Source organism: Myxocyprinus asiaticus, chromosome 15, assembly GCF_019703515.2.
Source record: "Myxocyprinus asiaticus isolate MX2 ecotype Aquarium Trade chromosome 15, UBuf_Myxa_2, whole genome shotgun sequence".
Classification (NCBI taxonomy): Eukaryota; Metazoa; Chordata; class Actinopteri; order Cypriniformes; family Catostomidae; genus Myxocyprinus; species Myxocyprinus asiaticus.
Window position 1 is genome coordinate 44309287 of NC_059358.1, and position 16347 is coordinate 44325633.

General features: G+C 37.4%; 1 protein-coding gene across 1 annotated transcript in view; it reads left to right on the plus strand.

The window, feature by feature from the left end:
* The window catches only part of LOC127452519 (glutamate receptor ionotropic, kainate 3-like), a 221813-nt gene that overhangs the window by 130543 nt on the left and 74923 nt on the right, over window positions 1-16347 (plus strand). The window contains exon 9 of the mRNA XM_051718017.1: window positions 5187-5300. Within this exon, the coding sequence (XP_051573977.1) occupies window positions 5187-5300 (114 nt within the window). The remainder of the gene's footprint in view (window positions 1-5186; window positions 5301-16347) is intronic.

The window sequence follows — 16347 nt, forward strand, 5'->3', positions numbered from 1 at the left end:
TTAAATCAATTGTGGCTTTTAGCCCATGTCAATTAGCTTTGAAGTCATTGTAACACAACTGTAAGACTAGCCTGGAGACCTTGAACACTCAACGTTTGCCATCTTAGTCCAGAAGATTAACCAACGTGCCAATAACCAACAAGTAGAGATGATGCCAAAGAGACATACCAAGTTGAGAGAACAAAATGTTTTGCCATTACAGCTAATACGTTCTGAATTTATGCAGGAATTATGCACTATATTGCAACCTACTTATCATAAGGCACAACGTGACTACTCATAGGTCAAAAGAAGTTCCATTTTTGAAACCATCCTTTGTGGTTTCAAACACCCAATCTTTGAAGTTGTTGTCCAGAGATTTACACACTGCGCCACTCAGTTGACATGGGTCCATGATGACAAAGAGTCATGCCAGATTTAGAGTAACACAAACACATTGGTTAGCATGCTTTACTATTGTAGCCTACAGTTAGCATGGTAACCAATTAGCCTTAAAAGATATAATAACCTATAGTTAGCATGCTGACCGATTATCATCCTAAGCTATCATAGCATGTGGGTAGCATGCTAACTAATTAGCCTGCTAAAATAGAATAGATTTAATGGATTTAACAAGGCATATCTCGGCAGTGAAAATCAAACATCTGTTCAGTCACTACAATGCAGCTTGCGCCAAAGATTATCTGAGCAGATTTTGGTGAAGATTGGACAAAATTTATAGGAGTAGCAAAAAAATTGTTTCCTATTTCACTCAAAATATCACAAAAGTAATATTGCAGAAAACGAAAAGTGGGGTATCGCTGGAATCAGCATAAACCAACGAACATAAAGACTAAGACAATGACTTTTGTCAAATATTATAAGTAGCTATTTATGAAATTTCTTGACCCGTAGGTGGCACTGTCACCAAACTTGGCAGGCACCCTCAGATCATGGTCCTAATGAAGCATACCAAGTTTCATTTTGAAAAACCAAAGCATTGCCAAAACACAGTCTTACTTCCTGTTTTGTGTCAACACTAATCGCTTTGGCGTAATTTATTAACCAAGGTGAAAATCAAAAATTCAGTCATCAAAATCAAAGTAAAAAATCAGTCATGTTTACACAGCTTGGTCATCTATACATTTAGGAGTAGCAATAAAATTATAAATTCCACAATACAATAAAGTGGCCACTGTAATAGGTGGGGTTTTAATGCAAGTGGTACATTACAAACAACACGAGGAGAGTAATCAGAAACAAAAATAATTTTATCTCTAGATCAAACGGTTCAAAAGATAATTTGAACTGGTGGTGGTGCTCTAGGGTTTTGCCTAGACACCCCTAACTTGAGTCTTTATGCCATGTGAAACTACTGATGGCTCTGCTTGAATTCTGTTTTTTTATTTTATTTTTTTTTTTTATTTTTTTTTGTACAATCAAATGCTCTCCAGAATGGGAATGTTCCTCCTTATAATACCACATGCCTCTGATTACCAATAGAAAGTAATAGCAATAGCAGTCATGGTTCATGATTGTGACATAAACTACAGAATATTGGGTATTAAAAAGCCCTTCAATATCAGTTGTTCTGCATCTCTGATAATGCCAGAAACAGTATTTCCATGCGCCAAAGGACAAAAAAAAAAAAAAAAAAAAAAAAGAAGAAGAAAAAAAGCTTATTTTTAAAGATTTGTTTATGCCATCGAATATCCTTCCTGAGCCAACAGTTTAGCTTGCTAAACTCTCTTGTACCTTGTCTCATTTGGTCACCATTGCTGTGCAAATAAAGTGCAATCTATGTCTTAAGTTTAATTTACCTCCTAACAAGGAAGCAAATGAGGTGTTTAAACATAAGCATAAGTTAACGGATCATAAAGCAAATTGGATTAGGGTGCAAAGTACTGTTAATTACAAGTGCTCGTTAATGACCAGCTGAAGTAACACATAGCATGCTTTTTTTGCAGTAATGAGGTGTGTAAATATAGCTGCAATCTTTTGCAAGGTTTGTACATTGTAAAATAATTTCTTAAAACAGCTATTTACCAATGGTTTCAATCTTTTTACTGGAAAAAAAAGACAAAAATAGTGATTAAGAAGTTGTACAATGCTGTAAGAGTAGCATTGGTATTTTTTATTTATTTATTTTTTATTTTTTTATTAGATGAAATGTCACACTGTAGACACAAAATTCAATTTAGGCAACTATTTTTTGTCCAATTATTATTAGAGGAGCCATAAGCAGACAAAACGGCACCAAACATCTTCACAGACATCTGTACTTAATCATTATACAAAGATTTCCCCACAAATTCAGTAGCATAGAGACACATTGATTTATTCAAATACAAACCCATATTTCTCCAAATAGACATCAGCTATTGAACGTTCATGAAGATTGAAATTAACCTGCATTTTACATTGGAATAAGGAGTTTCATGAATAAAGAATTCGCTTTACATCTGCATCGGGAGGAGGCCAAAAAGTCTTCTGCTAGCACTGTGAATAGCTGTATATTCACTTTCACTTATTGTAGAGTTAATTGTAGTCAATTTGCAAGAATGGAACATTGCCCTGTATAATGTAAAACATGCATCTTCCTGAATTTGCACACCTCCACACAATCTGTAACTAACGTGTGTGTCAAATCAAAAGCAAGTGGTAGACTTTGCATCAGGTGAGCAGTGTCGTTGGGTGTTTCTTGCACTTGTGTAACTCTGAGTGCCACAGTTTTTGTGGCTTCATGAATATGAGAGCAGTTGTGGTGGGTAGGAGAGAGCAGCGCCGCACGCCCCAGACAGAGATAGATGCCGACAGCCATGAGGTTATTTGTGGTAATGATTTGTTGAGGAGTGACCATGCAATATGCAGGATTAAAAACATTTTCTTGCTGGAGGGGATTGTTTGTGCAAAACTAGCCTAATTCACTCATATTTGCTGTGTGCTGATATTAGCTGGATTATTCACAGTGCAACTATTCCATCTCATGTTATAGCCTTTGCTCTGTGTGTGTGTAAGTACTTAGCTTTAGATTGTTTAAATCTGACAAAACCTCCCTTTGGGGACATGCCGGGTATATCTCAATTGGAAAATTGATTAATAAATAAAGCAAATACTCTTTAAGACCACATGAAATCAATTGAAGGCTGCAGTTTTGTTTCGTGTTTTGCCATATTTCCAGCCTGATCTCATGAAAATTACTTGTCTGTGGCTACATTTTTGCAAAATAATATTATGTGGTTCCTGATAAATATTGCAGTAGTTTTGAGGTGAGATGTTCTCCCAAGAAGATTTTTTAAGGTTAAAGCTCTATTGTGTTTTAAATCAACACAACTGACCTGCCGATCCTAAACCTTAAATCCGATCCTAACCGAGAGTGTCATAAAAAATGTGAGATTTGTGGTGCTTCTATGTCACTTTCAGCTCACGTCAACTCGCACGCTCTGTAGGACTCGTTCCCCGGTCCTTTTGCATTGCAAGTGCAACGCTCTATAAGTTGAGCTACCGTGCAATGTGATCACACCTGAACAAGCTTGTAAATGTAGTTGGTTATGTAATGCAAACATTAATATGTATCGACTTACAACTTGCTATGGTAAATGTGTTAAGATGTCATAAGATAGCATTGTGTGAGGAACAGAGTGAAAAGTGATTGTTTATGAACTGATAATATTTTGTTTTGTTTGAGATGTAAAAGAGAATACAAGTCATTGTTGTTGTAGCGCCTCAAGTGTTCATTTCACAAGAAAACTGCCACGATGCACACAATGAGCCATGTAAAGATCACTTTGCATAAATGTTGGTATAATAATGATGTTGGTTGAATCATGGTTTGCTACTTGCTAGTTAGTTGCAAGTGGGAGGGACATTCTCATTCTAGAGAGCATTTGATTGGTTGATTGTAGAAAAACCTGCAGTGCAAGATGAGTTATCAGTATTTTTGGTCTTTTTCCTAGAAGAGAAAGATTGTATATTTTAAATGTGTATACCTGCTAAAAGTTATAATTGTCAATGTAAATGTGGCCTAAGCTAACACACAAAAACTACCAGTCACAATTTGATTTCATGGATCTTAAATTAATTCTAAAAATGCAAAAAAAAAAAAAAAAAAAAAAAAAATCTTTTTTTCTTTGTAGGTTAGGGTTAAGTTTGGGTTAGGGTTAAACTGTAGAAGTGTCAGAAGTGAACTTTTTTATGATATATTTTTTAAACTAGGCTTAGAATTAAGCATATCATATGACACAAACAGAATTCATTATGGAGCATTTTTGCCCCCACATTTTGAATTTTGAGGGTAGTTTTGTCAATTTCGGTGGCATTTTTGCCCCGAGCCCCCATTAATATCTGCCTGTCTGTTATCATTATAATTAGCTTTATATAAAAACAATAACATTCTATGATATAGTATGACCCCATTTAGATAGCTTAGTAAATGTTTGTGTGTGTACCTTAATTAATTGTAAGTGTTTTTTGTTGCCAACATCCCTGGAGGCTGAAACAGATTCAGTGATTGACAATCAACTCAATTGGTCCCACTGAAGAATTAAACAAATTGGCTTGCAGGGTAATACTGAGCCTAAACTCTTTTCACAAATGTTATTGTATGCTTTGTTTGGTTAGCAACCAAATTGTCCCACTTGTGACTGATGCAAAAAGACGGATGGTATAAAAGCAATAACTTTCGAATGACGATGCATTACAAGACACAAAACAAGATTGACAACCAGTTGAAATTGCAGTCATTTATTTCGTCAATCGTCCTAAAAGTAATTTAGTTCAACAAAGTTGATCCATCCCCTCCAAATGCATTTTGATGTATTGGACAATGATAGAAAATAGTGCAGTCTTTCCCCAGTCTTTAATAATGTTACGAAAACAGTGTTATTGGTTTGGAATTCATGACATGGAAAGTTCAGCTTTTTCATTTGTTCAACATTTTCTTTTCCGAAATTTAATTGAGGAGCAATCTCCTTCAGTGAAATTGCCATTCATCTGATGTTAATGTATTCAGAGTGTTTGCAAGGGCCTAGCTAATCATGATCACAACCACCAAACTATTGGCATAAAGACAGAGGAACCAATCAACTAATACTTCTGGATGAGCTGAGCACAGGGCTGCTAATGCAGTCAGATGGGCCATTGCGAAAGGGATGGGTCAAACAGGTAAGGGAAACAAGTTCTGACTACATTAATTTAATCTTTTCTAGGTGGGGAAGTGGAGTGCATCTGGAGGGCTTAACATCACAGAGGTCCCCCGGCAGAACGGCATGAACATCACAGACTCGCTTACAAACCGCTCGCTGGTCATCACCACTATCCTGGTAAGGTCATTGCAAAGGACAATACTCTTTCTAGGGGACTTCACTAAGATTGAATTGCGTCCACTGATAGCCCCATTTATTTGCATGCACTGTCTGCATTTGATTCACCGTGAATTCTAAAAATCAGGTAACTGCGCAAACACTCCCAAAAATGTAATGCTGAATATAATTTGCACACCGCAATTCCAGATCTTGTGCCTTCTGACTGCTAGGTTGTGGAGGATGCAGCAGATGTCTGCAATCTAGTATACTTTACTGTGAATGTCAAGCTCCACCACTGTGATCCAGGCACTTGAATCTGTTCTTTAAAATGCTGTAAATGTGCTAAACCACACTGCAAGTCTGTATATATGCAAAGTTATAACACTCTTTTCTATTGTAAATCCATTTTGCTGCAGCCATGATCAATAGAAAATGTACACAAACTCTCTTTGACATAAAATTCAGCTTCCTGTCTGCTTTCTGTGAGAGGTAAAAGTGCAAGATTCCGTAAAAGGGTTTGTTCACCCCAAAATGAAAATTCTCTCATCTTTTACTCACCCTCATGCCATCCCAGATGTGTATGACTTTCTTTCTTCTGCAGAACACAAATGAAGAATTTTAGAGGAATATTTCAGCTTTGTAGGTCTATACAATCCAAGTGAATGGGTGCCAAAATTCTGAAGCTCCAAAATCCACATAAGGGTAACATAAAAGTACTCCAGACGACTCTGGTGGTTAAATCTGTATCTTCTGACATGATATTATAGGTGTAGGTGTGGGTGAAACCGATCAATATTTCTGTCCTATTTCCTTCACTTTCACTTTCTCCTTCTTCTGTTTTTGGTGATTCATAGTCTTAATGCATATCGCCCCCTACTGGGCAGGGAGGAGAATTGATATGTTTCTCACCCACACTTCTCATATCGTGTCTGAACACATAGATTTAACCACTGGATATGTAATATAATTTTATGCTTTATATGGATTTTGGAGCTTCAAAAATTTGGTACCCATTCACATGAATTTTATGGACCTACAGGGCTGAAATATTCTTCTAAAAATCTTAATTTGTGTTCTGCAGAAGAAAAAAAGTAATACACATCTGGGATGCCAAGAGGGTGAGTAAATAATGAGAGAATTTTCATTTTTGGGTGAACTATCCTACTCTTTAAGTGAACTATAAATGTTTTGTTATTATGGCGCAATCTGTAATAAGCCCAATTTAAGTAAAAAAAGGAGGGGTGTTTGCACTCAAAAAAATGTCAATTTATTTAAATATGGCACAGCGTTCTTTTGGCACAAATACCGCACATTAAAGTGGGTGGCACTTTTAAGTGAATTCACCCTTCTGTCTCTTGCTTTCTCTCTTTAAAATTCACTAATTTTGTCTTAGTCCAAATTTCACTCTCTTTTCTCCTTTCTAGTGTTCCTTCTTTCAGGTCAGCATACAAGCTGCTTTCAAGTAATGAAACATGCTCTAGATTCTTATTTCCTCTCACAGAAATGCCAAGTAGTGCAGTCCTTTTCAGTGTTTTAGTCCTTGAAATAAATTGACCTGGCTGAATCAACAACACAAGATGTCTTTCCCTGTTTGAAGTTTGAGCCTCAACCATCTCCCTTGGTTTGTATTGACTTCAGTTAAAAGCAGAAGAGTAACACAACATTAAAGATAGGACCAAATATCTAGATATTTTTCAGCCTTTTGAAAATATTTCAAATATAACTTGATATTTATAATGAATATTTGCTCTGAAACAGCTTAAAAGGGTGATTTTTGTCCAATCAAAGGAACCATCAGCCAAACAGATCTTGGACGTCTCTGTTTTAATGTTCTTAAGAAGGAATCATGAAATTACTCAAATTAAATTGTCTTTGGAAAGCTTAATGGCTAAATAAAAGCACAATATCAAATCATCACTATATTCTCAATGTTACTTTTATTTTATTCACCAGTAACATCATATGATGAATATTTGATCTATCGCCTAGCCTTAGTACCAGCACTCAGCAGTGTTTGAAAATCATAAATAATAATAATAAAAAAAATTGCTTGGACTTGTACAACTTACCTTTGCATAGGATTCATGAACTGCAAACATTTTAGTTTGGGTATGCTATTTCTTGGGTTTGTGTTCAAAAGGGGGGTGCAGGTTAACACGTTAAATAATTAAATCAACTAACTTATTGGATATTGCCATTGACCCATTCCAATGGAGCGCAAAAGTGCCTGCCCACTGTTTTAGTATTTTTTCATTTTTTCTCCATAGGGATTTCATAAAATCCTTTATAAAAGAGTTCTAAGCCATGAAACAAACCAACCATTTCCGAGGTAAATCACAACATGAATTTGAAGCAAAAGCATTTTAGAAATCAGACAAAAAGACAAAAGTACAAGACTATGTAATTAATGTCTTTAATGAGGGAATTAACTACAATCCCATGAAGCATTGTAAAAGATGCAATCGAATTAAAAAGGATTTCAAATATACATTTATTTATTTAAAGTTGTTGATTATAAGTATAGAAACAAAACATTTTAAGTTTTTAACAAATATATGTGTGTATACTGTGTGTGTATTTATATATAAAACCAGTCATGCTCGACCCTCTCCAAATGGGATTAAAACCGGTGTCTCCAGCATGGGAGGCAGGCAAGCTAACAAGGAGGCTAAAGGCAACTCATCACTGAATAGTTTGAGAATGAAGGGAAAGCGTCATTCATATTGTGTTAAGGGAATGGGCGGTCACTGCAGAGCTCATTTGGTGCTGTTTTTGTGCCGCAATTCTCTGATCGGTGGATCTTTCTCTTCAGGATCATGGGTAGTGTAGTTCTGCACCAGAAATTCTGCTAATAAGCAAGATTTTCTTAAATAATAAGTTGTGATAATGCTGACTGATGGCTTCAGAAGAAGCATATACCATTGATTAACAACCTCAGAGCTCACAGTAGATCTGTCTTTAAAGGTTTATAAGTTATCATTAAAAATTTGTTTGCCTGTTCAGAAAATGAAAGGGATTTTTACTTACAGAACCAGACAGTTGCCTTCTATTAGAATCTCTTCCATTTTTAGAGATTTACTATGGACACATAGCCTTAGATATTGTTAGGGTGATGCATGCTGTGTGAATCTTACTTTACCCAATGTTATTTGCCAAGTAATAGCATAAATTGTATGTCTTAAAATAAATGTGTGTCCCATTCAACACTATATTCTCACAGATGCCCCCAGGGCTGCATTTATGCATGTCGCAGAAGTGTTTTTGGATTTTGTTGTGTCGACAACAGCCTCTGTGGGCTTATTTTGGACCCGCATATGAGTTCTCAACAGGGATAAACACTGCCATTAAATGTGGATTGGGCCTCAAAGGATATAATTATGAGTAAAGGTCTTGATAGGATATAATCACAGCTTTCCCAGCACCAAACAGTGGACTTGCACTTTGTCAGCTTAAGGAGGTGAACACTTAAGAAAGTGTTGTTGTTTTTTTTCTCATTTAGTATTAAAGGGATAGTTCACCCAAATATTTACTTACCCTCATGTCGTTGTAAACACGTATGTCTTTCTTGCTTTTGTGGAATACAAAAAGAGAACGCCTGAATAATGTCCTGGTAATTTATTTTTGTCTTGGACATATGGGTTTGAAGACAAGAGGGGGAAAAAATGATGGATTTTTTATTTTTGGCTAAAATTTCCCTTTAAACTTGTATGTTGAATGTGAAGTGAGCAACTCTATAATGAATTCTAACCCAGCACTTATACAGTAAGAATCATGATTTATGGTATTCTAATATCCTAGAGGTTCACTGACACCCAAATTATTCCTTTAGAAATAAGACAATTCCTCTACCAAACAAGTACAAAAAAATAAATAAAAATAAAAACAGAAACAAAGCCTTTGCCTTCTCACCAAATTTATTGTGGGGCTACCTGGTAAAATTAAGTAAGGTTTCATATTATTGCATCAGCTCACAAACAAGAACCCTGAAACTTTTGGGCTGCTATCTGGCACTCTTTAAAATGATTAAGACACTAATTAGTACTTTCCTGCCATTATTAATTAATTTTCTACTATGTCATCCTTCACTGCTCTTGCTACTGTTGGCAACTGTTTCCTTCCCATCATGGATTTTCATGCAAACAAGAGAGAAGGTACTTTTACATGCAAACCTTTGGGAATTTTACAGACTAGGGGCTTATAACAGATGGTATCAACTGTTAGAAAAGGAATTTTTGCAACACACCTTTTGATCAAGATAATTGAACAACTTGTGCAAAATATTGCTCTCAGTTCCATTTAGAGATCTGCAAACTGACACGGGTCTGACGGGATCCAAGGTTTGGGGCCGGGTTAGGGTCAGTTTTTCAAGTATGATTTCAGGGTTGTAATTAATAAAAAAGACTTCCTAACTTGTTTTGCTCATGCGCTCTTTCACAAACATGAAAAAACAGGTGAGTTAGGGACCATTCACTAAATGTGCATCCAAACAAATCATTATTGCTTACAAGCACTTGCCAATTTACATACATTTGTATTAATTTAGCTTAATATTTTCCTTGATTTCATTTATAGGGTGTAAAGAGGCAGGTGAGGATAAAGATCTAAATGCAGCTTTTAATCAAACAATAAGGTAAACAAAGTAACTCAGAATATAACCAAACAAACACAGGGAACAAGGCACAGAACATCATGGAACACATGCAAAGAGAGCTGCTGGAGGAGCGGGCAGAGACGCTGTAAGAGGAGTCTCTGGGATAGCGGTTGGAACTGCTAGGAGTCTCTGGGAGAGCGGTCGGAACTGCTGGCGGATTCTCTGGGAGAGCGGTCGGAACTGCTGGCGGAGTCTCTGGGAGAGTGGTCGGAACTGCTGGAGGAGTCTCTGGGAGAGTGGACGGAGTCGTGGAAGACTCTGAGGGCGGAGTCACCATAGTCAGGAGCACTGGCAGTGACTGGGAAATGGCATCAGTGGTCGTGAGCACAGGCAGTGCCTAGGGAGTAGGAGCCCTTCTCTTCTGCTTCCGGACGGCCATGAGCACAGCTGAAAGAGACTCGGAAGGCAGAGCCATGGGAGGCTCAAGGAAGGAAGGCAGAGCCATGGTGCTCCCCCCCCCCCCAAAAAAAAAATTCCACTAGGACTGAAGCGAGCGTGAACGCTGACTCTGGGATGGACGAGGCTAACAACGCTGGCTCTGGGACAGACGGGACTTCAAGAACAGGCTTGTTGGCCATGGCAGGCGTGGCCGTTGATAACCTGTGAGGAATGGCCTTCATGGCCGAATGCACCGACATCAGTGGGGAATCATCCACCTTGGAAGACAGTGCTGAAAACAACTAAAGGGATAGTTCACCCAAATATTTACTTACCCTCATGTCATTGTAAACACGTATGTCTTTCTTGCTTTTGTGGAATACAAAAAGAGAACGTCTGAATAATGTCCTGGTAATTTTTTTGTCTTGGACATATGAGTTTGAAGACAAGAGGGGGAAAAAATGATGGAATTTTTATTTTTGGCTAAAATTTCCCTTTAAACTTGTATGTTGAATGTGAAGTGAGTAACTCTATAATGAATTCTAACCCAGCACTTATACAGTAAGAATCATGATTTATGGTATTCTAATATCCTAGAGGTTCACTGTAAAGAGGCAGGTGAGGATTAAAGATCTAAATGCAGCTTTTAATCAAACAATAAGGTAAACAAAGTAACTCAGAATATAACCAAACAAACACAGGGAACAAGGCACAGAACATCATGGAACACATGCAAAGAGAGCTTCTGGAGGAGCGGGCAGAGACGGTGTAAGAGGAGTCTCTGGGAGAGTGGTCGGAACTGCTAGGAGTCTCTGGGAGAGCAGTCGGAACTGCTGGCGGAGTCTCTGGGAGAGTGGTCGGAACTGCTGGCGGAGTCTCTGGGAGAGCAGTCGGAGTCGTGGAAGACTCTGAGGGCGGAGTCACCATAGTCAGGAGCACTGGCAGTGACTGGGAAATGGCATCAGTGGTCGTGAGCACAGGCAGTGCCTAGGGAGTAGGAGCCCTTCTCTTCTGCTTCCGGACGGCCATGAGCACAGCTGAAAGAGACTCGGAAGGCAGAGCCATGGGAGGCTCAAGGAAGGAAGGCAGAGCCATGGTGCTCCCCCCCCAAAAAAATTCCACTAGGACTGAAGCGAGCGTGAACGCTGACTCTGGGATGGACGAGGCTAGCAACGCTGGCTCTGGGACAGACGGGGCTTCAAGAACAGGCTTGTTGGCCATGGCAGGCGTGGGCGTTGATAACCCGTGAGGAATGGCCTTCATGGCCGAATGCACCGACATCAGTGGGGGAATCATCCAACTTGGAAGACAGTGCTGAAAACAACGAGGTAAGCTCCGTGACTGTTGGAGCAGGCAGCTGCGGAGAAACAGCCTTCATGGCTGAGAGAACTGGCAGTGTAGGCTCAGAGAACTAACTGGCAGGGTAGGAGCACTGAATTCATCCTTACATTAACTCTCCAGAGTGATGTTGATACATTCCCAGCATTGGAGTTCTCCCATCTCTGGTAAGTCTACATTGTGGTGGTAATTCAAACCGATCCAAAAAATAGATTTTAAGCGTGAATCACCATAGTTCGATAGGCTCGCAATACCCCAAAAGCGAGCACAGTAATCCACAAGAGGAAGGTCGGCCCGAGACAGTTAAAAAAATTCAGCTGCTAGATCCATTTTGGGTCAGACTTTCTGTAACGAGGCAGGCGAGGATTAAAGATCTAAGTGCAGCTTTTAATCGAACAATAAAGTAAACAAAGTAACTCAGAATATAACCAAACAAACACAGGGAACAAGGCACAGAACATCACGGAACACATGCAAAGACTGACAAAGAAACCAGGGGAAACAAGGGCTTAAATACACAAGGGAAAACAAGGGAACGTGGAACACCTGGGGAAACAATCAGGGTAAACCAATCATAAAATGAAACTATAAAGCACTACATTACATAACACAGGAAACAGGAACGGGGAACTAAACAACAAGAATTTCAACATAAAAGTCTAGGCACAAATAAGTGACATAGATAATACGTGACATAGCGATGATCAGGGCTAATTGTCACATGTTGTTCTCTACATTTCTTAGCAGATTTATTAAAAAAGTGAGTTTCTGAAGGCACACATTAAAAAATATTTTTAAAAAAATCTATTGAGCATTTTCACTGATAAAAAAAAAAAAAAAGATGCAGTTCATTGAACACATACTGTCGCATTTTGTATATTGTCATGATGGAAACTTGCTGTTTACTGATTTGAGGGGAAAGCAACTCTTTTGAAATATAAAATACTATCTAAAGAGAAAAAGTAATATTCCACAACATATCTGTATGTTTTAGAGGCTAGTTAATAGCTGTTTAGCTAAATTTAAACAGTACAACAATTATAAAACACAAAACAATTAATGAGACAGCCAAAATGGAAAAGATTATACAAAAATATTAAGGAATTGGATAAAATTGCAACATGTAAAACATGTTACAACTTTTACAATTGTAACAGATACAGTTGCCCTGACACAATTGTGACAACCTGCCCCAACCCCTAACCTTTTCCTGGGAATGCAGATCACACTTTTAAATGAAAACCTACTTAAAATCTAGTTAAAAAGTGTAACGAGTCAGAAAATATTGCAATGCATGAAATCAAGGACGAAATTGCCAATTTTTTCATTAACAACAACAAAAAACTGAGCCACCATGAGCTGAGTTACGCATGAGTAAAATTAAAGCAATCTCTTCATTAAAATCAATCCAGCCCTTTTCAATCAAACCAATCTTTTGCTTTGAAACCCCTCCCCTTAACCCTAATGTGTTAATCCCGTGCAACCAAGAACAAATCACAGCCTTTCTAACAAAAAGATGCAAGAACATTAATTTGACAATAGCAGAATAACTGTATTTATACAAGACAATATATTGTTTATTTTACACCCACATAATACCTGTTCAATGTATAAATCTTCTTACAGATTCCAAATGAAAGTTGATGCAAACCAGTGGTAAACCACTTGGATACACAGTGGTAAAGAAGTGTTTATGAGCGTTTATGAGAACATTAAGAAAGCATAAATTCATAGTTAATATGTAATGAATTGGATACACATTTCTGCTTAATTAATGTGTATGTTATTGTTTTGGGAACACTTACTATTAAATCAGTGAATGCTTAATAAAGAAGCCTTTATTTTTTGGTCACACATTATACATACATTTTTTTGCATATATACAGTGAAATTTATTTGTTTTCACATATCCCAGCTAAGCTGGGGTCAGAGTGCACGGTCAGCCATGATATCGTGCCCCTGGAGCAGATAGGGTCAAGGGCGTTGCTCAAGGGCCCAACAGTGGCATCTTGGCGGTGCTGGGGCTTGATCCCCCGACCTTCTGGTCAGTAACCCAGAGCCTTAACCGCCGAGATTACTAATGGCTAGCTAAGCATTTTGCATGACCTAATCTAAAGTGAGAACTATATATGCCTAATTAAACATTTATTAACATGGTTCAACAGTAAGTATGGCCAGCTGTCCCGGGGCTAGTGTGAGAGTTTTGCCCTTTCGGGCCAGTACTGCATTGTCACTAAATCTTCCTTTGATCTTGTAAATGTGTTGTACATGTGTCCTAGTCTGATTATTAAACCACAGCAGCCTGCGATTTTATTTAAGATATATCCAGTTCTCTTGTGCTGCATGCTTCAAAGTGATGCGTGAAGTCGCTGACCTGCTAAAAACATCACATTATGACTCCTGTAATCTGTGTATTAGATTACAGAAAGTGAAACGCTCATTTAATGCGAAGCATGCAGCACATTCCAGACTATTTATTTCATGAAATTACTGCCTCTTACGGTGTAACAATCAAACGACCACGTAGCGAACTGCTTATCCAGAAGTGTGAAACTTCCATCAAACAGACACAGAAACTGACACAGTGATCCATCAAAATAAAAGTTTGGGTTAAATGGACACGTGAAATGGAAGAAATAATGACACAAAATATATTACTACTGCATAGTAAACATTTAATATTCATGTTAATAATAATAATAATAATAATAATAATAAATATTATTATTATCACTATTATATCAGGAATAATTATATTTTAGCAAATTTCACAAGTAAGTGTGCTGTTGTACTGAATGTATTGTAAGTTTTTAATATACTGTGATTCTCTGTTGTGCTCACGTTATTTGACCAATAATAACTGTTAGAAATTCAGCTGTGAAGATGTTATTGAAGCACTTTATTTGATCAAATAATTTCTTTTGATGAACTCTTTATAAATTAATTTGATTAGTCATATTTTTGATAAAAAAAAAAAATAAAAAAAAATCTTTTAGACAAGGAATTCTGAAAAAATCAAATTGATCAGGTCCTATTTTTTTAATGCCTTGCAAACTTAAACATTTGCATTTTCTTTGAAGTAATAAACATTGTTGATGTATTGAATATCTGATTTTGCTCATTGAAACTTGTCATCAAAGTGGTGATTTGGCTAAAAATAATTTTCTATGAGAGTCTTCCTGAAAGGGGCGCCTCCCGGCCTGAATCCTGAGAGCTGAATTCTTCGTTGATCAGCATTCAAATCTAAGGAAATTTTTTATACTGCAGACATTTGTACATTTAAATACTGTGCTTGTATAATTTTACTACAATGATTGGTACCTGAGATACAAATCCGCCCCTGCAATCTATGGAAAATTATTACTTAAAATTCCCTATTCGGTAACCACAAACTACTGTTATTGTTCCATCAGGCCCAGCGCTGAGAAAAGTAACTTGTACAGCGTGACAACGTGTGTCACTAATGAAGTTTAATAGGCACTGAATTGGCAAAATACCATTTAAAGTCAATAACATAACGTTACATGCTCTTTCCTATTTCTGTGACCGTGGTAATGTGCTGGCTGTTTCCAGAGCGTGCGCACAGACTGTAGCGGGATTTTTGGACTTTACCTCTGCAATCGGATTACATTATATGAAATATTTATAGTAGGACCACTGGTGAAACTGAATTAAACAGTAACTGTGGATTTTCCTCTCTCACTATTATTCCTGTACTTTTGTGTTGTGTCCGTTTGTTTGTTTTTTTGTTTTTTAAGCTTTAGTGTCTGTTTTGAGCCTTTGTGATTGAGATGCTGTGGATATGGTTATTTCAGGGTCAAGTTTATGGTAATGGTTTAATGGATCATTAATAAATGTATAATTAGGCATATACCGTTTTCACTTTAGATTAGGCCATGCAAAATGTTTAGTTATCAATTAGTCGATGCTTTATTACGACCTATATATTAAGTAATAATTGCTTTAATAGTAAGTGTTACTAGAACAGTAACAAATACATTAATTACATTTAAATGTAAATTCAATTAATTACATATATAATTTCTTTATTTACTATGAATTAATTCCTTGTTCATATTAAAAAACATCATCAAACTGTCTATAAATAACTTAAACAATAATAAATCATTTACTACAATGAATATAAACAAATAACAAACTATCTGTATGTAGCTTATTAATGTAGGAACAATAGTTTATAAATGATCAATTTACTATTAACTAATGCTTTACAAATACTTTATACCATGCAGTTATTTTAAAGTCTTACTACATTATCATTATATATTAATACCCAATGTGTCCATCTCATATTACTTCTCACAACAGACAGGGAGCAGAGCACACAAGAAAATAAAGAAAGTTTATGCAGGGGTAGCTCAGTGGTAAAGACGCTGGCTACCACCCCTGGAGTTCGCTAGTTCGAGTCCCAGGGCATGGTGAGTGACTCCAGCCAGGTCTCCTAAGCAACCAAATTGGTCCAGTTGCTAGGGAGGGTAGAGTCACATGGGGTAACGTCCTCATGATCGCTATAATGTGGTTCATTCTCGGTGGGGCGCGTGGTGAGTTGAGCGTGGTTGCCGCGGTGGGTGGCGTGAAGCCTCCACACACGCTATGTCTCCGTGGCAACACGCTCAACAAGCCATGTGATAAGATGTGCGGGTTGACGATCTCAGACGCGGAGGCACCTGGGATTCG